The sequence below is a fragment of the Spermophilus citellus genome (assembly GCF_964194105.1).
Source record: "Spermophilus citellus genome assembly, chromosome: 7".
In the NCBI taxonomy this organism is placed as follows: Eukaryota; Metazoa; Chordata; class Mammalia; order Rodentia; family Sciuridae; genus Spermophilus; species Spermophilus citellus.
The window spans coordinates 166,001,450-166,027,713 of NC_138188.1; the positions used below are offsets into that span (position 1 = coordinate 166,001,450).

General features: G+C 53.9%; 1 protein-coding gene across 18 annotated transcripts in view; it reads left to right on the top strand.

The window, feature by feature from the left end:
• Nucleotides 1–26,264, top strand: part of DIP2A (disco interacting protein 2 homolog A) — a gene marked incomplete at its 3' end in the record, with an annotated part of 100,163 nt that overhangs the window by 54,073 nt on the left and 19,826 nt on the right. For 11 of the 18 annotated variants that reach the window (XR_014022921.1, XM_081300978.1, XM_081300969.1 and 8 more), the window contains 16 exons: nucleotides 709–828; nucleotides 2,051–2,248; nucleotides 6,751–6,842; nucleotides 10,171–10,281; nucleotides 11,385–11,508; nucleotides 11,773–11,903; nucleotides 12,179–12,281; nucleotides 13,835–13,899; nucleotides 14,033–14,126; nucleotides 15,027–15,146; nucleotides 16,939–17,053; nucleotides 18,879–19,018; nucleotides 20,520–20,656; nucleotides 21,130–21,210; nucleotides 21,915–22,042; nucleotides 24,104–24,218. Coding sequence is in view for 17 of the 18 variants with exons in the window: in XM_081300978.1 (XP_081157104.1) it covers nucleotides 709–828; nucleotides 2,051–2,248; nucleotides 6,751–6,842; nucleotides 10,171–10,281; nucleotides 11,385–11,508; nucleotides 11,773–11,903; nucleotides 12,179–12,281; nucleotides 13,835–13,899; nucleotides 14,033–14,126; nucleotides 15,027–15,146; nucleotides 16,939–17,053; nucleotides 18,879–19,018; nucleotides 20,520–20,656; nucleotides 21,130–21,210; nucleotides 21,915–22,042; nucleotides 24,104–24,218 (1,874 nt within the window). Of the gene's footprint in view, nucleotides 1–708; nucleotides 829–2,050; nucleotides 2,249–6,750; nucleotides 6,843–10,170; nucleotides 10,282–11,384; nucleotides 11,509–11,772; nucleotides 11,904–12,178; nucleotides 12,282–13,834; nucleotides 13,900–14,032; nucleotides 14,127–15,026; nucleotides 15,147–16,938; nucleotides 17,054–18,878; nucleotides 19,019–20,519; nucleotides 20,657–21,129; nucleotides 21,211–21,914; nucleotides 22,047–24,103; nucleotides 24,219–26,264 lie in introns of those variants that run through there. The other 7 variants (XM_081300975.1, XM_081300976.1, XM_081300980.1 and 4 more) reach the window with 2 other exon arrangements.

A 26,264-nucleotide genomic window follows, 5' to 3' on the forward strand; every position in this document is an offset into this window, starting at 1 on the left:
GCTGAGAAGCTACCTGTCTGCTTTCTCGGTTTCACTCCACGTAGCAGCCAGGAAAGTGACCTCTATTCTGCCATCTTGAAAACCAGAACAGTGTTTCTTAAGAAGGATTGAGAACACCACGGAGCTTTTTAGCCTGCATGGGTTATATGTCTTGATATTTATTTTAATAGAAATTAAAATTAGAGTTATCATTTCACTTAAAACAGCAATAAACTTGTTACATGTTGAGATGAATCACCATACTTCTGCAAAAGTAATTTCCAAAACAGCCACCTTGAGGGAGAAGAAGGGCTCATTCCATGCTTTGATGGTCTCTTTCATGGCTGGCTGATGAAAGCGTCTGGGTCACCTGCATTCACAGTGACTTCAGGTGCATGTGACAGGAGAGAAAGAAAAGCAAATGGCACCTTTACATCACCATGGCGTGTTCTTACCCTCAGTGCCCTGAAAGGCCCTCAGGCACCCCAGGGTCCCTGGACCAGCTGAAAACTGCTACAAGGAATAGCGTTCAGTACATATAATTCAGTCAGTGCTTATGGAGTGAGTTGGCCAATTCCAGAACGTAGTCTGCTGGGCCTGCAGACTGGAGATCATCTGTTGGCTGTGTGAGTTCTGGTGCCTCCAAGAGGCTTGTCCTTGGGCCTACGGCTAGGCGTGTGTGTGTGTGACAGGTCTTGCCTCAGGCCCTCTCTGCTTTTCCTGTGACAGGTGTCCCTGTGCACAGCAGAGTGTCCTCCAAGATCCAGCAGCTTCTGAACACCCTGAAGAGGCCTAAGCGCCCTCCTCTGAAGGAATTCTTCGTGGACGATTTTGAGGAGCTTTTGGAAGGTAGAGTCCTCTGATCTGAGCCCTGTGTGTGTGTGCCATCTGGAGGCACAGGTGGTGGTGCACAGACGTGAGTTCCTGTGCCACGCCCTTTCTCTTTGTGCCCAGACTCTGGTGAGCATGCACAGCCGTGAGCTTAGAACCACACCTGCCTGCACATGGTCAGGGTTAGAGAGACTTTGCAATCCCCACGCCCAGTCCAGGGTTAGGACAACACTGCTAAGGTTTCTTCTTTACACTTTTAGTTAAACTCTAAATGTGAAATACTTGTCTTCTTATGGTTCTAAAGTACTGAGTTTTTAGCACATGTTCAACTCCTTTTCAGAATTTTAACCTCTCATTTATGAATGGAATATATATTTAAAAACAAAGAACATACTGAGCATGGTGGCACATGCCCATAATCCCAGTGACTCTGGAGGCTATGGCAGGAGGATTGCAAGTTTGAGGCCACCCTCAGTAACTTGGCAATACCCTGTCTCAAAATAAAAAATAAAGAGGGCTGGGGATGTAAATCAGTGATAGAGTGCCTCTGAGTTTAATCCCCAGTACTGCAAAAGAAGAATATAGATTTATTTTAAAAAAGAAGAACTAAGAAGAAGCAGAAAGAGGCCCACGCCCTTAGAAGGGCACAGAGATGAAGCCCAGTGTTGGTGTTGAGTGTGTTGTGACCCCTGGGCCTGCCTGCCCTCAGTGGCAGGCCAGTGTGGGGCCTGGCTTGTCCTTCATGCTTAGACAGGTCCAGAGCTCCACCATGTGCTTACAGTGCTGAGCTTCTTGTTAACAGTGGGGTCTTTGGGGCCACAGGAAAATCAGTAGTGGGAATTGGTGGTGGAAATCAGTGAGGTGACTGTCCCGGCAGCTCCTGGCCTGAAGTCCTGTTCACTTTGGTCCTGGGTGGGCCGGTTGCTCAGACCTCCTCCCAGGCTCTGGGGCCTGCAGTGCTGCACTGGGGTGGCAGGCGTCAGGTGCCACAGTTATCCCCAAGGTGCAAGTAGATGTACCCTCCTGAGCCACCTTCACTGTCTGTGGCTGAACTTTCCTGGAGGGTGAAAGCCACACCATGTACGACTGACTCTCCTTTATGTGACTGTGGTAATGACGAAGGTCTAAACCACGTATGTCAGGCTTTTTACAGTGGTGACTCGGTCACGGGGTGCAGGCACTGGACGGTGAGTGTGGGGCCTCCACAGTGCTGACGTCTGAACTCCGGCTCTGCTTACAGTTCAGCAGCCAGATCCCAATCAGCCGAAGCCTGAGGGAGAGGAGGTGGAGGTGCTGAGAGGGGAGCCCCTGGCTACAGGGGTGCCCTGGCCACCGTCTCTGCTAGCTGCCCTTCAGCGATGGGGCACAGTGCAGCCCAAGGCCCCCTGCCTGACTGCCCTGGACACAGCAGGGAAGGCCGTCCACACCCTCACCTACGGCAAGTACTCAGGAGGGTGGTCGCACTCTGGTGGGGGCGGGGGGCCACAGTGCTTACTGTGCAGCCTGCACACACCTGTTGCCCCGCCACATCAGCAGCAGGTCCCGAGGCGCCGCACACCTGCCTTGCTGCCTGGGTGTGTGCGGCCAACTGTGTTCTGAGCAGTGGGTGCGCTGGCGCAGCTTTAGCCACGCAGCGCCTCTGTGCTTGGCGTGTTTGGGTTCCGCGCTACATCTGCTGTCACACAGCTGACGGTGCAGGTACAGCTTGGTGCCTTGGCAGGGTGAATGCTCTTCTGTGAGCTTTAGCTGGCCAGGTCCAGGCCTCCGTGGCCCTCCCAGCACTGATGTTCTCCATACAGAGGGGAGCCGTCGCCCAGCTACTCAGGCTGCAGGCTCTCTGTGGCCTAGACGGTCATAGAAGCAGGATTTTATTTTATTCATTATTGTTTATTTATTTATTTATTTTAATTTTTTTTTAGTTGTAGATAAAATAAAGGCATTGTGTCCATCTATTTATTTTTATGTGATGCTAAGGCTCGAACCCAGTGCCTCACACATGCCAGGCAAGTGCCCTCCCACTGAGCCACAGCCCAGCCCAGAAGCAGGATTTGATGAAAGCTGCTCTTTGGTGTCTGATGGCTTGCCTTGTGCGAGTCCCCGCCATGCGGTGTGCAGCTGTGTTGACGCTCATTGATGGGTGTTGCGTGCTCAGTGCGTGTCCCACAGCTGTCCTTGCTCTCCCAGTGGTTGTCCCAGCTTGGGACTGCCGTTCAAGAGGCCATTGTGAACACTCTTTTCTCTTGCCTGCAGTCCTGGGTGAGAGCCTGGGGGGGGTGGGCTGAAGGTCAGGGCTCCCAGGAGACGTGCGGCCTTGGGACCTGCACTGCTTTTCCAGAGGGGTGGGAGTAGCACTCCTTCCCAGAACAGCACGGAGAGCCTCTTGGGCTCCATCTCTTGGCCTTGTGAGTTAGGTTCTGATCTGCCTTTGCTGGGGGCTGCCGGCACTGAAGGCCCTGTCCATGATCCTCCAAGTCTCAGCGTGGTGGCTTCTTTGTCAGATACCTGCTTTGTGGCTGTCTCCTCTCAGCCTGAGGCTTGCCTTCTGGCCTTTCATGGTGGCTTTGATGAGTGGAAGGCCTCCCTGCAGTCGATGTGTCTGTGCCTGTTGAGGTGCAGTGGTAGGATCCCAGCTCTCTGCCTGTTCTTCGAGATTGCTGTTGTCGACCCTTTGCATTTCCAAGTAAAGTAGAAACCAGTGGTCACTTTGGTAGGAGTTCTTGCTGGGAGATCGGTGGGTACTACATTGAGTCTGTGGTTTGATTCAAAGAGAGTTGCTATTATCACAGAATATCTCCCTCTTTTTAAAGGCTGCCTTAATTTCTCTCAGTGATATATTTATACTGCTGAGTACAGAATTCTTGAGCACTTTCGTCAGGTTCGTTCCTGTTCTAAATGTATGATTAGAGTCTCTCCCCTGACTTGGCGACCCCAGCCTGTGGGTGCCCCCCGCAAGGGGGCCTGGCTGTGCTGTGGGGGCCCCAGTCTCTGCTGACGGCCCTGGCCCTGCGCCTGGCCTGAGGGTGCAGGACTGGGTCGGGCCGCACCACTCGGTTCCCATCTGGAGTCTGACTCTGGCTGGCTGGCTGCCCCTGACAAGGGGTCTTTGTTTTGTGCAGCTATGACTCCGCAGTCCTCCTCCTGTCTGATCCACAGCCTTTTAGAACCACCCACAGGATCTCGTGTAGGTGTGGTCAACGTGCTTCTGTTGAGGAAAGAGCATAGCGGGACCCACTTACCAGTTACGCTGTTGGTGGACACCTGGGTGGCGTCCAGCGGTGGCCATTAGAAGTGGTGCTGTTGGTGGGTGCTGCCGTGGGCCCTCTGGCAGTGAGCAGGTGCCACTTTCCCAGGCAGGCCCTAGGGGTGGAAGAGCGAGGACTGGGGCCCACGTCCCTCAGCTTGCCCACCGCCACACCCACATGCTGTGGTGGGTGCTGAGTGCTCAGGCCCACTCTCCACCTGCGCTGTGAGAACTGGTGGTGTGGCCATGGCTCTGACGCGGCCTCCCGAGGGGTCGGTTGTTGGGCCTTCTGCCCTCTGCCATGTACCCGTGTCCTCTGCATGGCTTCCCAGGTGTCTGCAGGACCTCTTCTGCACCCAGCAGGCTGCCAGCGTCCTTGCCACTGTGTGTGGGTCTGTGGGCAGAAGTTCCAGCCTCTCGCCTTCTTTGCCTTCAAGTTTCTTGCTTTCTGTGTTCTGGGAAGACTTCTTCCCTGGACTGTGGTCACAGAGTTGCTCTGTGAACCTGGGGAAGTGCCCACTTTTTTGCCCTTCACATGGCGAACGTCCCTGCCCGGTGTCCCGTATGGGAGAGGTCCTGAGAAGGGTCAGCAGCTGGCCCCCTCTCTGCAGCAACACCGGGCCCTCTGTCCAGGAGTCCTGCCCGTGAGCCTCTCTTAGCTTCTCTTCTTCTGTTGGCTGATGGCACCTGTGAGCCTTGGCCATGCTTTCTTGGTGCCCATGGCCTTATGATGAGACTCAGCCTCATGGAGAATGTTCCCTGCTTCTCCTCCAAGGGTGTCCCAGCTGTGCCAACCCCATGCATCCCAGGTCATCTCAGAGGAAGCTTGCCAAGTGCCTCGGCATCCCTGCCAGGTTTCTGCTGAGTTGCCTTGATCCGGCCCCAGGAGGACCAGTGCTTCCACAGTATGGAGTCTTCTGTTTCAGTAGCGTCTGGACACTTTCTGCAGGAGACTCTGTGGATTCTTGTAACACTTTGAGTTTTATGTATTTAGGGAGCGTGTTTTGATCTAATTGTAAATGTATCATTGTGTTTTAAAATTTACTGTTGTAGCATATTCCGGTGACACGGTGGGGCTGGGCGTGGTTGCCCAGTAGCTGGGCAGGCAGGAAGATTGCAGGTTCAAAGCCGGCCTCAGCAACTTAGTGAGGCTCTGTCCCTAAAAATATAAAGTATAAAACAAAAAGATCTGGGGACACAGCACAATGGCAGAAACACACTGTGGGCAATCCCCAATACCATTAAAGAATAAATATCATCCTGTGTACTGTCACGCAGGCAGCTTCGCCAGAGTCTTGTAAAAGATGGACAGGCCCGGCATCCTCTCACAAAGCATAGCTCTGTCCCCAGGTGCTTCCACATTGCCACTTTCCCCATCTGGCTGAGGCATTCTGCTCAGTGCTGGGGCAGCTGCACTGGCCTCCCTTCTGCCCCCATAGGGAAGGCTCTGGCGTCCGCCTCAGCTAGGGCATTCCCATGGGCTCAAGGTGACCAGCGTCGTATTAAGGAAGTATGTGTCCTTTCACACCTAGTTTAGGAAGGGTTTTGAAAAACATTTAAAATCACTTTTAAGCCATGAGTAATGATCGGTTTTCTCCCACCTGTCATCATTGTTCCGTTAATGGTGCTGCGTTTCCATGAACCTCTGCATTTCTGGGTAGAACTAACTTGATCACAACATGTTATTCTTTTCATAGTTTTTATTGGTTTCTGTTTGGAGATGTTTATTATAACTGTTGACATCTTTTTTTTTTAAAGAGAGAGAGAATTTTTTAATATTTATTTTTTAGTTCTCGGCGGACACAACATCTTTATTTTATTTTTATGTGGTGCTGAGGATTGAACCCAGCTCCCCGCGCATGCCAGGCGAGCGCGCTACTGCTTGAGCCATATCCCCAGCCCTATAAGTGTTGACATCTTGACCTTAACTTTAAAGTGGGCTCACTGTTTTGAGTTAAATGTTTGCTTTCTGGTGTCTTGGGGTCCACGGCCACTCCCGTCACTTTGTGGTGCTTGGTCAGCACCACTGCTATGGGACTGAACACTGGACCACAGGGCGGGCTGTCCAACCCATGGTGTCCACCGAGCCTGAGGGCCCAGCCTGGGTGTTTTGTTCAGGAATGGCGGCTGAGCCCGCTTTCTTCCTGGGTGAGGCTGTTGTCAGCTCCCCAGGTTGGGCACTGCGTCAGGTAGCTGCTAGCCAGGAGGGACAGAGAGGTGGTGCCTGGCCGTGGGCCCCTCCAGCCACTGGAGAAAGCTCTGGCCCTTCAGGAAACATGTAGCGGCCACAGGAGGTGAGGGTGGATGTCACGGGTCACACTAAATGCTGTTGGCTGAGGGGGCAGTGTGAGTGGTGGCCTCTTCCCAGAACTCACAGACGTGCACATGTGCATGTGTGCTCCCGTGTATGGCATCACGCATGCACAGCATGGCATGTTTTGCTGGCTTTGCTAGACTTTAAGTGTTCTATAATAAACTCCTGTTTTATGTTTGCATTAAGAAAAATAAATGTATAACTTGTTCTTGGGAGAAAACTGATGTTTGTTGCAACGTTATGTAGGGTGGCTGTCACCTGGAAACTGGATTTCCAGTCTTAGCTAATGGTATGTTGTTAATGGGGTATTGCGATTGCTGCATTGAAATGTTAACTATTAGGCTCCTTAAATATTACATTGCTTAGTATTTTTATTTTATTTTAGGCAAACTTTGGAGTCGGAGTTTAAAATTAGCTTATACTCTACTTAATAAACTGACTAGTAAGAATGAACCACTACTTAAACCTGGAGACAGAGTAAGTAACTAGAATGTAACTTTATTGGACTGAGCAAAAGCAGGCTTAAGCAGCCTGTTCTGTTGAAATTGTGTCCTGTCGCTTGGTTAGAATGAATGTTAACCTGCGGGATTTAAAGTCAGCAATGGAAACATACCATGTGGACTGGTGTGCGATGCAGTGCCAAGTGGTCATTCCTCTCCTCCCTGTCGCCCACCCACTGGTCTTCCAGCTCATGTTGGGCTTCATGTGTGTTGGCGTTGATAGGCCTTGACTTTGCAGGGCAGGGGTCCATGCTAACATTGACCTGTCCCTGAAGTCCTGGATGCTTTATGTCACCTCCTCCCCACAGGGCTGCCTTGGAAGCCAGCCCCCTAGTCCTGCACTGCCCAGATGGTTGTTTGAATTTAAATGAACCAACGTCAAGTTGAACTAAAGCACAGTCCCTCAGTTGCAGGAGCCATGTATCCAGGCTCAGCAGCGATGTGTGGGGGATGGTTGCTGTCCTGGGCAGAGTGGAGGTGTTTTCCATAGTCATACAGGGTTCTCTTGGACAGCACCACCACAGGCAGGCTGCACTGACCTGAGGACCCAGGCTTGTGGAAGGTCAGTGTGGACAGCAGCGTATGTGTTGGAAATCAGCACGCTTACCAGGGACGGGAGACCCCAGTGACAGGCCACCCACAATGAAGTGGCATGTTAACTTGCCAGCCAGAAGCTTCTGCCTCACTCCAGAGAGGCTGAGGGTGAAGGAGAAGACAGATGGCATTGAAGATGGAGAGGGGGAGCGAGGGAGAAAATCAGGCACGGAAGCAGACTTCCTGAAGTTAGCATTCAAGAAAAGGATGTCAGCAGAAAAGACCAAGAGTTGGAAAGTAGGAGCAGCCAAGGGGCAGAATTAGAGACTTGGTGAAGGAGGTCCATGCCAGCTTAGCCCTGGGAGTACAGAGGAGGGTGGGAGCTGAACACTGCAGGCATGCAGGGTGAGTCGCCGGCCCTACAGAGCATTGTGTTCCTCGTGAACACAGCTGACCACTCTAAAGCGTGTGACCACGGGGCAGAAGGCGCCTCAGAGCCACGCACATGGGGAGCACCAGCAGTCACAGTGTGCGGGACTCCTCAGTAGAACCCTGCAGGACAGAGGAGGGTGCCTCAGACATTCAGAGGGGGTAGACCTGTTTCCACCTGGCAAACACAGTGCGGAACTCAGACCTGGCTCAGGAGCCCCTTTCCTGGCAAGTTCCTAGGGGATGTGTGACAGTGAGTGAGGGGGTCCCCACAGGAGAGTCACACGGAGGTCCCAGGACAGCCAAGCTGCAGCCCAGGCAGGGGGACCAAGGCCAGAGTCGGATGCAGTGCCCTGAGGTGAGTGAAGCTTGGGGTCCCGTGACTGGCTGGTTATTGGGAACAGGACCCTGAATGGCACTTGGCTCATCAGACGGGGTGTCTTAGGGCTGTCAGCCAGCGTCCATGGAACAGATGGAAGAGGGGTGCTGTCCCAGCAGGAGGGAGACCCTTGTGGCACCACTCTTAGGGGTGCTGTGTTCAGGCAAGGTGTGTGTGGTGCTTCAGGACGGCCTGCAAGACCCTGACTCCCCCCGACTCCCTGAGCCTAGGGATTGCAGCTCATTTTCTTTCAAGGACAAAGATTTGCAGATGGTTTCTCCACTTGCAAGAGAGGGTTGCCCTTAGGTTAATAAAAAGGTGCACTCAGCTAGCAGGTTAGTGTTGGAGATCGGGGCCCACAGGCTGCCAGCTGACGCCCCTCACAGATGGTGACGACACTCCCTCACCACAGACTCTCTGGAAAGATGTTTTCCCTGACAGCCATCTGTCTCAGGGTGTGGGTCACATCTCTGGGCAGCTGTTAACACCAGCCCTCAAGGAGAGTTTATCCTTCCCCACGAATGGACTTGCTGGCAGCTTTGCAGAGCCTAGGTCCAGAGTGGGTTCTGCCCATCTTCCCGGGGGCCCTGTGCTGAGTCTGCCTGTTTAAGGACTGTTCTGACCTACTATGGCAGAAACGGGGCTTATGAAAACGTTTTTCCATATGTAGCTTCTAATTTGAGTAGATACAGTTAAAAAAAAAAAAAAAACCTGGGATGAAAGCAGGAATGCAAAATGTTTCCCTAAAATAACAAGATATTTTAAAATGTAAAATGTAGAAATGTAAACCCAGTATTTAAAAGCATGAGAGTGAACAACAAAGGACAGTTCTAGAATATTTTAAATGTGTTGTTTTAGTAGGTGACCGAGGACAGGGCATGGTGCTACAGTTTTTCATTGGTATTGTGGTCATTTTAGACCATTTTAATGAATTTTGATACAAATTAAAATGCAAGGTGAATGAGGGAGAGCTGGTAATTCACAGGGGCAGCACCCTGTCTAGGTGGGAGTGGGAGGGTGCCCAGGTGGGAGTGAGAGAGTGCCAGGGTGGGAATGGGAAGGTGCACAAGTGGGAACAGGTGCCCAGGTGGGAGCAGGTGCCCAGGCAGGAGTAGGTGCCCAGGTAGGAGCAGGAGGGTGCCTAGGCAGGAGGAGGTGCTCAGGTGGGAGCAGGAGGGTGCCCAGGCAGAAGTAGGTGCCCAGGCGGGAGTGGGAGGGTACCCATGTGGGAGCAGGAGGGTGCCCAGGCAGGAGTAGGTATCTAGGTGGGAGTGGGAGGGTGCCCAGGTGGGAGCAGGAAGGTGGGCATGAGTAGGTGCCCAAGCAGGAGTAGGTGCCCAGGCGGGAGTTGGAGGGTACCCAGGTAGGAGTGGGAGGGTGCCCAGGTAGGAGTGGGAGGGTGCCCAGGTAGGAGCGGGAGGGTGCCCAGGCGGGAGTTGGAGGGTACCCAGGCGGGAGTTGGAGGGTACCCAGGTAGGAGTGGGAGGGTGCCCAGGTAGGAGCGGGAGGGTGCCCAGGTAGGAGCGGGAGGGTGCCCAGGCGGGAGTGGGAGGGTGCCCAGGTGGGAGTGGGAGGGTACCCATGTGGGAGCAGGTTCCCATGTGGGAGTAGGACAGTGCCCTGGGGCCTGCCGAGTCCCTTCAGGTAGCTCTTGAGTGAAGACTGCTCAGTGACAGCGCGCTCTTAGGACGGTTGGCTTTGGAAACTGTTGTTTTAGATATAACTTGATTCAGGTGGTGGTCAGCATGGACAGGCCCTGTCCAGCAAGAGCTGGACAGCCTTGGCTTGAGGAGTAAAGACGGCCCTAACCCACAAGCCAGTCATTCAGAGTCATGTGAACCAATCCCGAGTTGAGGTTTGGAAAGGTGTGAGAATGCCGGTTGTCTGCGCCTCGTCTGCCGTCGGAGCCTGCGTCGGAGTCCTCCTGCCAAGGAGTCCTCAGGTTTCCCTTGTCCTGTTGCAGGTGGCGCTCGTGTTTCCCAACAGTGACCCCGTGATGTTCATGGTCGCGTTTTATGGGTGTCTCCTGGCAGAGCTGGTTCCGGTCCCCATAGAAGTGCCATTGACAAGAAAGGTAGCAAGCCTGGGCTGGGCGTTCTGCACTTGGTGCACGGGGGGCCTGGCCTGGCTTCTCTTCAGCTCTGGAATGAGCTGGTGTGTGCCCTGCCTTGAGGAAGGTGGCCCCAGGCCAGCTGGCCAGACTTCAGCATGAAGTCAGGTGCCGTCTGTCCCCAGGCTGAGGTGGGGATTGCCGCCCTGCTGGGGCAGCTGCCTGGTCACCTGTTGAACTTCCCAGAAGGAGCAATGGGCATTCTCTCCTCCAGGGAACAGAACGTGATTCTACAAGGTTTTGTTAGGCCTTTGCTCAAAACCAGGTGGTAGTTAGTGTTGAATAAACAAGATAAAAGGTCCCATGTGTTTCTCTTCTTGTCACTGATATCTTGACACAGGGAGCATGCTCCACCATGTGAGATGTAAATATTGGGAATCTCACTGTAGAAAACACCACTTGGGGGCAGACTGGGCATGTGTTTTAGAAAGTCCGATTCCTGCACCTGACTCAGGCAGCCTTGAGTGAGCACAGGAGCCACAGCCCTGGTCAGGAATACCACGGTGAGGCTTGCACACGGAGCCAGAGTATCCTAAAGGAAGCCATAATCAGGTATTAGAACAAAATGATTCCTAGGAAAGAAACTAGAGATTGGTTAAACTTAGGTGAAGAGAAGCGCACGCCGTGCAGCAGGACGTGCACAGGTGGTGAGAACTGCAGCCAGGGGTTTCTTGTGGCTTAGCTCACGCTGATAAGGCCAGCCTCCCCGAGTCAGCTCGTAAATTTTAATCATGATGCGATAGAAATTTTAATGCTGTTATTTTTAGAGCTTATTAAAATGAGTTTAAATGTCATTTGCAAGAGTGAACTTCTTAGCCCTTTATCCAGAACCTTATATTTTACTGCAAAACAAATTTAAAAAATGCATTTTAAATTTAAAAACGATTCTCTTATTTTTATGTGCTATTTCCCTGAAAATATAATAACCTGCCAGTGATAGGACTGAATTGTTCTAGAAGTTTCCTGAGGTTGGAAACAGCTCTGCTCTCTGTGAGAGCTGGAGCACTAATGGCCAGTGCTGTGGCTCTGCCGGTGCCCACTTGCCCTCTGTTGCCTGTCCTCTGCAGGATGCAGGCAGCCAGCAGGTTGGGTTTCTGCTGGGCAGCTGTGGTGTCACCCTGGCCCTGACTACAGATGCGTGTCAGAAGGGCCTGCCCAAGTCACAGACGGGAGAGGTGGTGACTTTCAAAGGTGAGCCTCCAGGGTGTGAGGAGTGGGCTCAGCTAGCAAGGTGCCGCTGGGCCTGCTGCTCCAGGAAGTGCACTCAGTGAGTCTCCGTTTTTGTCTGCTTCAGTGTCTCTACTCCTTCTGTCCACGGTTGTGGCCACTGGCCAGATTTACCTATTAAATGAAGCAAAATGAAGTGAGACTAAACTTGGCTAATGGCCGTGTGTTGGACGCGTGTTGGACGCAGGCTCCTGTTGTGGGGAGCAGGGCCCTCCAACTCCAGCGCAGTGTTCCTGTCTGCTGTCACAGGCTGGCCCCCCCTCGCCTGGCTGGTGATTGATGGGAAGCATTTGGCCAAACCCCCCAAGGACTGGCTCCCTCTGGCTCAGGACACCGGGGCTGGGACTGCCTACATCGAGGTGAGTGAGCCCCCCACGTGTGTCCCCATGGGCTAGCTGCTATGTGTCATGACCTCAGGTCGAAGCTCCCCTTAGGTGTTGTCTCTGTCCTGGAAAGAGGAAGTGTCCTACAGGACCTTGTGCAGACCTTCGGTTCTATCCTGGGCACCTGCTGGGTTCCTGGAGGGTGGCCAGTGAGGGGAGCCCTGCCACTGCCCCGGTGCCCCGTCACCTTCATCCTGCTCACACAGTCTCCGGGATGCCACATGACGCTCTTTCTCCTTGAACCCTTTCAGTATAAGACCAGCAAAGAAGGCAGCACTGTGGGGGTCACGGTGTCCCACATGTCCCTGCTGGCACAGTGCCGGGCTCTGACCCAGGCCTGCGGGTACTCAGAAGGTAAGGGCGCACGTGGCAGCATGGAAGCCCTTCCACCCCACACAGTCCTCAGCACCCATCTTGCCTGAGATTGTCCCTGCAGTGTGGCCTCCAGCCTGGAGGCCTGTGCCCTTTCCTCCAGCCGCCACGTGGGCAGCCGTGCTGGCAACATGAGACCAGACATGTTGCAGACCTGGTGACCCCTCAGGGCCATTTCGGCCAGTGCACAGGTATTGACTTAGAGGCTGCACCCAGGGGAGTTGTGTGTCTGTGATGGGCTGCCTCTGAGACGGGCATCGCTCTTGGTGAGACGTGCTTTTGCCAGATGCCCTCTCACATCTGCTGTCCTGCAGGTAAATACTTGTGGGTCTTTGTGATCATAGGTTACCTCTTGGGAAAGGACAGGCAGCTCCCAGTTTTACTGTTGAATATCAGGTTTTTAGCCTAGAGAAATATTGTAGATTGATTTTTAGATCAATGTTTTGTATGGATAGATGATTGGTATTTATAGGGTCCAATGTGAGAGATGTTTTAGGACCCTCCAAGTGGGCCCAGGTAGTTTTCTTTCATAGTAAATGCTCGAGTAAAACCTGGAAGTAACATCAAATATCAGGCTCAAATGTCTAGAATATAGGTGTTTAAAGCAAGGGGCAGCATGTGGACATAGCTCAAGTTTCAGTGGAGACTTGGGAGAGGTTCTGGGTGTTTTCCAGGGGTCTCTTCCTCTTGGGACCCAGAGCTGGCCTAATGTGTGCCACCTGTGACATGACCTTGTGCTGCTGCAGGCATCACAGTTCAGAACAGCAGCTTTACAGCACTCAGGGTCCTGTCCCTGGTTCTCCCAGCATCTGCTTTGAGCTCCTGGGTAGCCCTGGCCTTTGGACCCTAGGGTCTGTCCTCTGCCCCCTGAGAGGTGGCATCCAGAGGCCTTGGCCTGGGTTCCTCCCCTGGAGAAAATGAGAGGTAGCTTCTGGAAGGCAGCTTCAGCCACCAGCTCTTCAGGAGGGGCATGGGACTGTGGCCTCTGGGTGGAGGGCTGGGGGTCTGCGTGATGAGAGGCAACGTGTCTGTCAGTCCTACAGCTCACCTCTTGATTCTGAGGAGTGTCCACTCAGGGTGTCTGGTGAAGCAGGTGACCACCTGTCCTGCAGCTTTTTCAGGATCTTACTCTCCCTGTCTTTAGATCTGTGATCAGCAAGGTTCTCTTCTTCAGTTCAGAGCTGTATGTTTCCGGGAATGTGACAGACCACCACGATCACCGGTTGGTTAGTGCATTGTATCTGAAATGCCTTTCTGGTCCTTAAGCTCAGTCGTGTTGGTGGTACACGCATCTTGGAATTTCTCTAGAACACACACACACACACACACACAGCACAGCTGGTCGTGGTGCTGCACACCTGTCACCCAGCAACTCAGGAGGCTGAGGCATGGCGATCACAAGTGTGAGGCCAGGCTGGGCAACTTAGCAAGGACCTGTCTCAAAAAATGTCAAGGGCTGGGGTGTAGCCCAGAGATAAAGCAAGAGAGAAAAAGGAACACAGCGGCTGGTTGTTAACCCCCTTGTGTGCTTTCAGCTGAAACGCTAACAAACGTGCTGGACTTCAAGAGGGATGCTGGTCTGTGGCACGGCGTGTTGACGGTGAGTGCTGTTGGCTGTCCTGTCTTGTTCCAAGAGATGTGCTGGGCCCTGAGGGAGTGGGGTGAGGATGCGCTGTTCTGTTGGCTTCTGGCAGGGCTGTGCTGCTCACCCAGTGGGTCTGTTTTTCCTGCAGAGCGTCATGAACAGGATGCATGTGGTCAGCATCCCGTACGCACTCATGAAAGCCAACCCACTCTCCTGGATCCAGAAAGTGTGCTCCTACAAAGGTACAGCACCATGCTGCGCACCACCCTCTTGGACGTCTCTGAACTGTGTTTGTGCATTACAAACAATAAAGCCAGAAAGTAGGATCATGGGTGCAGGTGGCCCTTGGCCGAGCAGGTCAGCCTGTGCATGGCAGCAGCCATTTGGAAAGGAGCAACTGAGCTTAGTATCTGAATGCTCTTCATCTGAATTTAGGGTTTTTGAAGTGACCAGTGACAAAGCTTTGATGGGTGGAATGACTTGTGGTGAGATGGGGCTACCAGCAGGGCCCCGTTTCCCCGACCCCAGAGGTCAGTGTGCCCCCAGGATGGCGGAGGCCGTGGCACAGGTTGCTGGCTCGGCTCGGACCTCCCCTGTGTGCCTGGTAGAGCCGCATGCCCGAGGCCCAGACTCTCCTGGGCACTGTGTCGCCCTGTCCTGCCTGTGGTGACAGAGTATGCTGTGGGGTATGTTCCGAGCAGTGTCTGACCGCAGCTGTCTGTTCATCCAGCTTTACTGAGGGAACTGAAGCCTGCAGGAGGGGGTGGAGTCAGAGCCTAGCCAGGCTTCCCTCTCCTCTGTACCTGGAGGCTGGCCAACCTGGCAGGGCAGGCAGCACGGCGGTGCAGACAGTGGGCTGTCATCAACCAGGGCTAGCAACTCGGGAGAGACGTATGAGGCCACACAGGCAAGTGTGTGTAGAGCAAGGTGGAGCTCCAGACCACAGTGAAGTGGAGGTGGCTCTGAGTCTGTTGACTTCTGAGGAGAAGGTGTGGGCAGGTCAGGCAGCTGTGAGAGAAAGCTGCAGGCAGCACAGGGGCTGGACGCAGGCCCCGGCCCCCTGGGCCTGCCTCTGCATGGGTGGAGGAGGTGAGCCAGAGGAGGAGGCTGCGCCCTGCAGCACGTGCTCTCTCTCTCTGCAGCCCGGGCTGCGCTGGTGAAGTCCCGCGACATGCACTGGTCTCTGCTGGCTCAGCGAGGGCAGAGGGATGTCAGCCTCAGCTCACTGCGGATGCTGATTGTGGCCGATGGGGCCAACCCATGTGAGTAGGCCAGCCCTCAGTGTCCCCTTCCGCAGACCTGGGCTCTCCAGGGAGTCTGGATACCCTCTGGAAGTAGAATCTGTGGAGAAACAAAATTAAGCCCCTTTCATGTCAGTGTCAAGTAAAACACAAATGTCGTAGGATGTGCCTGGCCCCTGTGCTTACTGCCGCTGCACTGCACATCTGATGCCTGTTGGTTAAGGTGCTGACTTTAAAAGCAGTTTTGACCATCCGCAGAACGCAACTTGACATATCGTCTTTTTTTTTTTTTTTTTTGGTGCTGGGGATGGAACTCGGGGGCACTTGACCACTGAGCCACACCCCAGCCCTGTTTTGTATTTTATTTAGAGACAGGCTCTCACTGAGTTGCTTAGTGCCTTGCTTTTGCTGAGGCTGGCTTTGACCTCGAGAGTCTCTGGGATTGTTGTGTCGTCTTTCTTAAGAGAGCACCAGATTGTGCAGGCGACGGGGTCCTCTCTTCCTTGGCCTGTTCCCCACTGCTCTGGCTCCTGGCCCAGCTTCTCCAGCTGGGGTGGCTCTTCTTCCTGTGTGCAGGCCTGTCCCGCCCCATGTTGCCCCAGACGGAGATCCTGAGGATGTGGCCCGAGCCCTCGGACCTTCCTGTGCACACTGGTGGGCTGCAGAGGCTGCCGGGGACTCTGGAGCAGGCTCAGGCAGCCCTTGCGGAGCAGGGCTGTCATGTGGCCTGTGCCTGCTGACCAGGTGGCAGAAGTTTCTTGTTGACTGAACTTGTATCAGCCAAGGTCTCCGAGTCCCCTGCCTTGAGAGAGCAGGTGGGGCACACAGCACCCCAAACCCTCTCATTTCCTTGGTTCACGCTGGAGCTGAATGGGGCCTGCCTCAGTCCTGGGGTGCTGCTCTTGTCTGGCTACCTCCTCCTTCCCAGCCTGCCATTAGCAGTCCTGCTGCCTGAGGCCATGTTGGCACCTTGGTCCTTGAAACCAAGTCAGAGCTCACCACTCCTTCCAGGGCTACCTCCTCTTGACAGCCCTGCCCTACCACTAGCTATCTGGGCTCCCATGTGTCTTCCACTCTCTGGTCCCTCTTGATGTCCCCTCCTCCCTTATGGTGCTGAACAATAGGTGGTCATCCTCTTTCCTCTGCAGAGTGTGAAGGCTGAGGGCCCTGTGGGTGGCTCTGCCTTTCTGTGCACCCCTGAGGTAGAAGAGGTTTGCAGTGAATCCGTGGGTGGTCATAAGGCCATGCTGACTCAAGCCCTGAGCAGGCAGGAGCTGACATCACACATCACCAGCACCCACTCGTAAGGCCTGCCATCCCTGGCTGTGACAGGACCCTCCCAAGAAGAGGAAAAGCCAAGGGCTAGGGCGCAGAGGTAGTCCTGCTCCAGCATGCAGACTGCACAGCTCAGGCTCCCCCAGGAGCTGGGTGCGCCCGCACCACGGGCCATCAGTGCCCGGCATGGTCTTGGTGCGGCAGAATGTTTGGGCCACAGGCATCCCTCAGCCGATTCTGTTGGCCCAGGACATGAAGCACAAGGACTGTCCACCACTGTCCATGAGAAGACAGGGAGGGCAAAGCCTCTAAGGAGCACAAAGCTGGGGAAAGCCTCTGACTTGCCACAACTGGAAGTGTTTCATGTGCCCCCTGCACACAGCCCACCTTGCAGGCAGGCTGCCCTGAGTTGTGGTGGTGACCTTTCCTAGCGGGGCTGTGTGCTCAGGGGGACCTGGCTGGCAGGTGCATCTGCCACGCCTGTGGCCTAGAGTCTTATCATCCCCCGGTGCCTTCACATCATGCCATTGCTCCCCAGGGTCCATATCCTCCTGCGATGCCTTCCTCAACGTCTTCCAGTCCCGAGGCCTGAGGCCAGAGGCCATCTGCCCCTGTGCCAGTTCTCCTGAGGCACTGACGGTCGCCATCCGCAGGTAAGCCCATCCCTAAACCTTCCACAGTAGGGGTCTGTCCTGACGTCTTGGCACCTCAGGGTTCCAGGCTGCTGTGCAGCAGTGCTGCTTGGGCCCAGCCCCTTGCAGCCCAGATATATGCTGGGCGTAGGGGGGTGGCTTCCTCATCTGTGTGGGACCCTGCGGCATCGGGCATGTGCTTTCCTAAGTGCTTCCTCCCCAGGCAGTCTTGCCATCGCATCCTTGGCCTCAGTGAACATACTCCTGATGAGCTGTCCCTTGTTCGCAACAGGCCAAGGATGGGCCTGGAGAGGTGCCAGCCCCTGACCCTCATAAGTCCCTCCACCACCTGGTTGTTGCCATGGTGGTCTGTGGCAGCATGGTCAGTGGTGCTGGGAGGCCACACACACCTGAGCTCCTGGCTCTGGGCTCCTCCTGTGTCCCGTGCACATGCCACTTTGCTCCTCCTCTCATGCCCAACCTGCCCAGCAGCTCCTGTGGGCTGCAGGCCGTTACCCACAGCTGAGGGTCTTCATTAGCTTTCTGCTCCAGCACTGTCCTTGCAGAATTACCTCAGTGCAGGCACAGGTGCTCACAGATACCGCCTGTGGAGCAGCCTGCGTCCTAAGGTAGCATTAGAAACCCCTTTGCCCTTCACATTGAATCACCCCTCATTCCTTTGTTCTGGGGTGACTTGTTTCTGTTGGTATATAAACACAGTGGAACATTGCTCAGTGTTAAGAGAATAAAATCATGGCACTTGCAGGTAAATGGGTGAGTTGGAGAGTATCAGGCTAAGTGAAGAAGCCAAACCCCCAAAACCAAAGGCCGAGTGTTTTCTTTGATATGAGGATGCTGACTCATAATGGCGATGGGAGGGCATGGGAGGAACGGAGGGACTCTAGATTGGGCAAAGGGAACGGACGGGATGGGAGGGGGCGTGGGGGTAGGAAAGACGGTGGAGTGAGTCAGACATCCTTACCCCAAGTCCATCCTTACCCCAAGTCCAAGACACGAATGGTGTGAAAATACTTTGTGTATAACCAGAGACTTGGAAAATTGTGCTCTGTGTGCCATGTGAAGTGAATTGCATTCTGCCCTCATATATAACATACTAGAATAAATAAATAATTTAAAAAAGAAAAAAGAAGTGCCTTTGCCCTTCACACTGGATCCCCCTCGTTCCTTTGTTCTGGGAGACCTGTTTCTCTTGAGCTTGTCATCTTTCCTCCCTGAGCAAGTGCTGTGCTGGGTTCCTCAGGGCTCTGGTCAGGCTCTGCCCAGCTGGTGGCTCACAGTGGCTGGTGTCTCCTGGTGCTCCTGTGGGCAGGCTGTGGGCCGCTCTGCTCAGCCTCTGTGCTGTGTGGGGAGAGGGTGGCGGCTCTGCAGTATGCAGGTTCAGGCCACCTCGTGGCTCTTCTTGGCCCCCTCAAGCGCCCTCATGCATATGGCCCCAGCCTCTGTGAGCGACTCCAGCAATCATCCTGAGATCACCCACGTGGAAGCCAAGTCACCATTTTTTTTTTAATTGTCAGTAGACCTTTATTTAATTAACTTATTTGCGTATTTATACGTGTTGCTGAGGATCAAACCCAGGGCCTCACACATGCTAGGCAAGCACTTTACCACTGAGCTACAGCCCCAGCCCCCTGAGTCACCTTTATGTCCTCCCTGGGAAGTCACGGTGCCATTTATCTGGGATGGAGGCGCATCCGGGCTCGCTGTCCCAGGAGTTTTGAAACAGTCTGATGGTCCCTGGCACCGAGCAGCTGCTCTGCTGTGGTCTGGGGCTGCTGGCCAGGCGGGTGCCATCCCTGAACCAGCCTGCTGGTGCTCTTATTTCCAGGCCGCCTGACCTGGGGGGACCTCCTCCAAGGAAAGCTGTGCTGTCCATGCATGGCCTGAGCTACGGTGTGGTCAGAGTTGACACTGAGGAGAAGCTGTCTGTCCTCACTGTCCAGGACGTGGGCCAGGTGATGCCTGGAGGTAAGGCCACCAGAGCAGCCGCCCGCTGCAGCCGACACAGGCTGCCTGGGCGGTGCTCTGGAAGCATGTCCACGTCCAGGATGCTCAGAACTGCTTTCCATCTGTACGGTGCTTTTCGACCTCTCCCTCCCTTTCTGCTAAGTTGGGGGTGAAACACAGCCATGCTGGTGGCCAGTGAAGTCGACCTGTGGTCATGCTGTGGTGCTCGGTGCTGGCCCGAGCTTCATGCCTCCTGGCCCAGTGCCTGTGCGGAGGCTTGGAGGAGGTCACGCTGGCCAGTGACTTACTGTCGAGATTCCCAAGGGGCACTTGTGAGAGGAGGCTGGTGAGGAGGTATCCCAGAAGTTCCTGTGGCTTCCAGAGAGGCCCATGTGCCCTCACACAGAGTTGGCCTGTGGGCCAGAGGTCACGGGAATGTTGGGATCACAGCTGCGGCAGTGCAGCAAGCAGGAAGGCGAGCAGCATGTCCAGGGAGCAGTCTCACTGAGGAAGCAGCGTAGAGCCTGGCCCTGGAGGCCCTCGGCGAGTCCCTAGCTCTGAGGTTGCAGGCTACCTGGCATCCTGCACAGGTGGCCTTGTTGACAGGCATGGGCTTCTCAGGTGCAGTTCTGGGAGCTCCATTGGAGAGCCATGGACAACACCTGACCAGGGGTGAATGCACAGTCCCCCCAGGTGTTGTGTGCACATTCCCCTCCCAGGTGTTGTGTGCACAGTGCTCCCCTAAGTGTTGTGTGCACATCACCCCCTGCCATGTGTGAGTATGCACAGTGCCCCCCAGGTGTGAGTGCACATGCCCCCTCAAGTGTTGTGTGTATGGTGCTCTCCCAGGTGTTGTGTGCGCAGTACTCCCCCTAGGCATTACTCTACTTTCTGGGCCCCTCTGTGGGCCCTGGCTGTGCCCATGTGTGTGGACTGGCCAACGTGAACAGTCCCAGTGATTCTTGTTTTGGCAGTTCCATAGCCTCCCACTGTGTTGCCCCCACGGTGTCCGTGTCCACTGTCATATGAAGTGGCTGGTGGCAATGTGTGTCTCTGTGCATGTCTGAGCCTGTTGCCTTGGAGCTCCGCCCCAGGCTGGTGAGCCACACAGGCACCTCCTGCACTGTGGCTGTGCCTCCAGCTTCTGTCACCTGGGAGGCCAGTCCTATTGACAGGGCTTATTATATTAGCTGTGCTCTGAAGTCACCCCACACTGCCCTTCCTCTGCCTTCTGTTTTTGTGGTGCAGGGAACACAGCCCAGGGCCTCAGGCATGCTCGCAGGCACTCACCACAGACCTCATCCTGGCCTTCTACTGCCTGTAACTAGTGTCATGTGACATGGGAAGACTTAATAACTAGGTGGAGTGTGTCTGCACACATTTACGTCATAAGTCTTATAAGAACTTGTGGTTTCCGTAATGTTTCCGTAACTTCAAATATGGCAGCAGCAAGTAGGGCTTTGTGGGTGATCTGCTTACATAAATTCTTTACTCATGGCCTTGAATGTCTTTCTCTTTTTAGCTAGTGTATGTGTTGTGAAGGTTGAAGGTACCCCGTATCTTTGCAAAACTGATGAAGTTGGAGAGATCTGTGTTAGTTCCAGTGCAACTGGAACAGCATACTACGGATTACCTGGAATCACAAAAAGTGTGTTTGAGGTTTGTGCCTTTTCCTGGTCTTTGTGTTGAAGTCAAGACCCCACTGGTGTTGATGGGGCCCTGGGGTGCAGGGTACCGGAGGCTGCGATTGCTGCTGTAGGTGCACTCTACCCTGAACAGGGGAGGCTGGGACAGCCTGGCCAGCAGGAAGGCCTAGAGAGGCCTCTGCTGAGTTTGCCTCTTTACGACACTCATTGCTCATACTAAGTCTGGTGAGGCCAGCCAGGTATAGCCAGGCACCGGGCAGACGTAGACGTGAGGGCCGCCTGAGCCCTGCTTCAGGAACCATTCAGGCAATGGAGGAATCCGACCCATAAAACAGGGCAGGAGGCCAGGGACCTTGGGAGTCCAGGCCACAGCCTTGTGGTCTCTCACTTCACAAAATACGGGTATTTTCACAGCTCTGTGTTATGGAGGGTGGGGGGTCTCACCTGCCCACCAGTCCACAGCCTGACATCTCCTGCTCTGTACAGACTGTCCCTGTCACGGTAGGAGGAGCCCCTGTCTCTGAGAGGCCTTTCACCAGGACAGGCCTGCTGGGCTTCATTGGGCCTGTGAGTATGTCCTCTTGAACCAGGATGGCAGTTGGGGTGGACCAGGTGGGGGCAAGGGACACTTCACCTGAGTTCTGTGTGCCCCAGTTGGTCATGCTGACCATGCCTGCATGTGGCGTTATCTGTGTGCAGGGCTGTCCACACCCCTGTGAGATCAACCTGCAGACCATATGCAGCCTGGGGGTTGCTGGAGGTGGGCCAGGGTGCCAGGTGCATGGGCGTGATGCTGCTCTTTACCACTTTGGGTGTCTGAAGTATTTAGATTTGCTTTGTAACGTCTGACCCCACAATTCTCAGCAGGGTGGACTCACTCCCTGCTCTCAGGAGACATTAAGGTGTCATTGCTTGGGGAGGGGAGTGCCACTGTCAGCTCATGGGTCTCTAGAGGCCAGTGTGCTGCTTGGCATGCGCCTTGTGGGGCTCAGTGCCTGTGACAGGATGGTCAGCCCAGGGTATCAGGTGCCACGCTCAGGAACCCTGCCCTCAGCCAGTGGCTTCCAGTGTCCTTTGCCGGGTTTCACCCACGACCTGAAGCCCTCGGAGCCTGGCTTACCCCCAGGCCGCCACACTTCCCAGCAGCTTCCCTCACCCGTAGCCCTCACCTGCAACTGTTGGTTGCCTTAGTGCCTGAGGGTGCTGCAGCGCTCTGCACCCTATGTTGAGAGGCACTGGGTTTAGGTGGGGCTGACCACACTCCTCCCTAGGACAACCTGGTCTTCGTCGTGGGCAAGCTCGACGGGCTGATGGTTGTGGGAGTCCGCCGACACAATGCAGACGACGTCGTGGCCACCGCTCTGGCCGTGGAGCCCATGAAGTTTGTCTACAGAGGCAGGTGATGCGCTGCAGACCCTGCGCCGTGGGTTTCAGATCCCCTCCAGTTAACGTTTGGGAAGCCGGTGCAGTGGAAAGAAAGCCAGTAAATCTAGGTTTGCAAAACCTAAGAATTTCTGTATATCAGAAAAATATCACAAAGGAAAAGAGAAGTGTTTGCAACAGCGATACCAGAGTTAATGTCTGCACTACCCAAGGAGTTTGTTCACTTTCTTAAGAGAGCCAGGCCCAGGTAGGCGTATCATGGGGCAGAGGGCAAGGGTCATCCAGCCCTGGGCAGGTGAGGAGACAGACCAGGTTCAGCCTCCTCCGACCTTAGAAACGCAGACGGAAACAGAGCAGCCCACAGTTGACTCCTGTGCAGTGAGACGGGACAGGCGCGGTGCCGTTGCTGCCAGGTGACGGTCTGCCTAGCTTCTCTGCATGTGGTGAGGGAGGAACTTAGTGGGTCTTGCTGCGTCTGAGCAGACTGCTGTGTCTCTGGGAGGGGGTTTCCTCCAGCTCCTCCTTGTCCTGGAAGAGCCCTTGTCCTCAGGGTCAGCTCAGCTGGCCCCCACTCCAAGTTTTATTCTTCCCAGAGGAGTACCTCCGGCTACTCAAACAAGGTCCCTGTGAGCCAGGCCAAGCCCTGCCGTTGTACCTGAAAGGAATCGTCAGGGGATTCTGTCAGATGAACCGCTGGCCCTTCCCCTAGGTCGGGTCTAGAGAAGCCCCCCACTCAGAAAGGCCCTCAGGCAGGCTGTGTGGGCCCATGTCTGTAGGGAAGGGCAGCCCCAGCCTGGGTGCAAGTGCCTTGCCAACAGTCTGCCCCTCGCGGGGACCCTGTGGGTGCAGGTGTGTGGGAGGATGGCATCAGGGTAGCCTCACCCTGCTTCTCGGGTGAGCTGGGGAGGCTGCCTCCTCATGTGCAGTGGCTACCTGAATTGATATAGTGATGCCAGCCAGGTGGTCGGCAGGGGCAGGGGTGATTGCATCTGCAGACAGGTAGGCTGTTGGCCCCCAGGGGGGCTGAGGAGTACAGGGTCCTAAAGCGAAGCCACAGCCAATGGCCTGTGTGTGCTCTTGGAAAAAGGCACAGTAGATGGATGAGGACAGCTGGGCAGGGAGGGACACCTGGCAAGCCAGGTAAGAAGCTGCTCAGAGTGCAGAGAGAAAGCTCAAAGGCTGCAGGGGTGAGGAGAGGAGGGCCTCGGGTGGTGGCTGTGGGAAGGGGTGCTGGAAGGCAGGGCAGGCAGGAGGCGCGCCCTGGATGCGGCGGCACAGGGGCTGCTGTGCCAGGAAGCCAGGCAGACACCTCAAGCAGCACAGGGACCTGCATGGGTTTCAGCGAGGTATGTCTCCCCAGCACGGGAGCCTCAGCGATTTTACCACAAAACAAGACGTATCGAGAACACTGTTAGACAAGGCACTAAGAGAAGTGCATTAGGATGTGCTACGGAGAGGCCAGTGAGGGACACACTGGGCCAGGTCTCAGATAGAAGCACCGCGGGGGGTATCAGGTGTGTGGGTTGGCGTGTGTGGTGCATGTCAGGTGTCGGGGCTGTGTGTGTGGCGCGTGTGTGTTGCTGTGGTGTGTATGCAGGATGTGGTGGTGTGCATGGGATCTGTGCAGAGTGTGTGTGCTGCTAAAGGACAGGCGAGAACGTGTGCCGTAAAAGCTCAGAAGGGACTGCTGCCTCGAGCAGGAGGGGTCTGGTGGGAGACCCGCTTCTCACTGCCCAGGGAAAAGGTAGGAGGAAAGGGCAGCAGGGGAGGAGATGGTGAGATCGCTGAGGCCAGACGTCGGGCAGGCCTACGCTTGTCCGTCCCAGCGAGGCGACAGGTGAGCCGGTGCAGAGCGGAGCGCCTGGGGTTGAGGGCTGCACGAGCTTCTGACCAGGACCTGCACCAGCCAGTGAGGCACCCGCATCAGTGCTCCGTGCCGAGGGCTCTCCTGTCATATGCTGGGCCTCTCCCCTGCCCCAAGGAGGCTAGGATGGGTCACTGTGCATTTGCTGACTGTGGTGAGGGCAAAGCACTTGTGTCCTCTGCTGTGTGGTCACTCTTCCTGGTCCTCCCTCAGGATTGCTGTGTTCTCTGTGACCGTGCTGCATGATGACCGGATTGTCCTGGTGGCTGAGCAGCGGCCCGACGCCTCTGAGGAGGACAGCTTCCAGTGGATGAGCCGCGTGCTGCAGGTGGGTCCTTGGGAAGGGGACCCCGAGGCACTGGGGTGTGTGCATGCCACGGAGGTCGCAGGACCCCACACTGCAGTGTCATTTCCCACTTTGACGTCTTTGCAGTACAGTATTCCACGGGTAGCAGGCGTAGACACCTGTGTGACGGCCCACGTTCCCGTCCCTGGAGGCTGGGTCTTTGTTTCCGTATGAATTTTAGGATTTTCTTTCTAGTTCTGTGAAGAATATTATACAACATTAACATTTTGGTGGGAATTGCATCAAATCTATAGGTTTCTTTTGGCGATATGGCCATTTTAATGGTATTTATTAGGCCTGTTCGTGACCATGGGAGATCTTTCATCTTATGTTCTCTTCTTCTATTTCTTTTCCTTGTAGAGATCTTTCACCTACTTGGTTAGATTTATTCCTAGGTTTTTGTTTAGTTTTTTTTGAGGCTATTGTGAATGGAATTATTTTCCTAATTTGTTTCTCATGAGTTTATTATTGGTATACAGGAAAGTTGTTGATTTTTTTTTTTGTGTGTGTGTATGTTGGTTTTGTATCCTGCTACTTTGATGAATTTGTTAGCTCTAGAATCCTTTGATGGAGTCTTCAGGGTCTTCTGGGCATATGATAATACCTGCAAATAGGTATTATTATGATTTAACTTCCTCCTTTCTTATTTATCCCTTTCCTTTCTTTCTTCTCCCTAATTGCTCTGGCTAAAATTTTAACTACTGTAATGAATAGGAATGATGAGAGCAGACATCCTTATTTCATTCCTGATTTAAAGGAAATGCTTTCAGTTTTTCCTCATTGGTGTAATGTTGGCTGTGGGGTTGTTACATGTAGCCTTTATTATGTTGAGGTAGGTTCTTTCTATCCTTGGTTTCTGTAGGGTTTTTCTCATGAAGGATGTTGAATTTTGTCAAAGGCTCTTTCTGCATCTGTTAAGATGATTACATGATTTTTGTCCTAACCCTAACCCCAAATAGATAAGACCAGAAAAGAACCTTTCTGCTGTACATTATAGTTAAAATGCCAAAAACGCATATCAAAGAAAAAAATTTAAAACTGTAAGAGAGAAAGTCGAACCAATCAGAATAATAGCATCTTTCTCATCAGAAACCCGAGAGCCCAGAGGGGCATGCATGGCGTATCTCAAGCTCTGAAAAAAATGACTGCCCATCTAGACTGCTCTACACAGCAGCGATATCCTTCAGAACCAAGGAAGAATCACAGACTGTCACCACCCAGCAGCACTGCAGAAGGTGCCGGAAAGGATTCTAAAAATAGATGAGGAGGATAAAAATAACCGGAAGGGCATGGGGAAAAATAAATCTTGTAAGAGTAGAGAAGCAAGTGAGAATGAAGAGCAAATTAAATTTCAGAAAGGGAACAAAATGACAAGAAGTAATACACAGCGCTCTAGAAAAACACTGACGTATATGATCTTTAACCCTCCAGTTTCAGGTCGCACACTGGTCACTGATATTGGCCAGATCAAGTTGTTGATATTGTGTGCATGTACTAACATATATCAACAAGTCACACCATTAGGTACAACTATAATGTGCCCATAAAATTTGGAAAAATACACTAAAAAAGACATACAGGGGGAGACTGGGGTGGTGGCTCAGTGGTAGAGCGCTAGCCTAGCACATGTGAGGCACTGGGTTCAATCCTCAGCACCACATATAAAAATAAATAAAATAAAGTTATTATGTCCATCTACAACTAAAAATATTTAAAAACAAACAAACAAAAAAACCTGTCTCTGCTCTGTGTTGTCTACAAGAAGCCCACCTATGGGTAAGACATCCGCAGACTGGACGTGAAGGAAGGGAAAACAATATCCCCTGTGAATGGAATCTCAAAGCCAGTGGGAGGAGAGAGAGGATACTATGGCGACCCAGGAGCCATCCAAGAAGACGCAGCTGCGTCTTGTGTGTTCAGTGACCCAGTTTCATGAAGTGATGCTACTCCACATAAGGGGGCAGATAGAACCCCATACAGCACCAATGGCTGACACCAGTGTGCCATCCTCACTAATGGAGAGGCCTT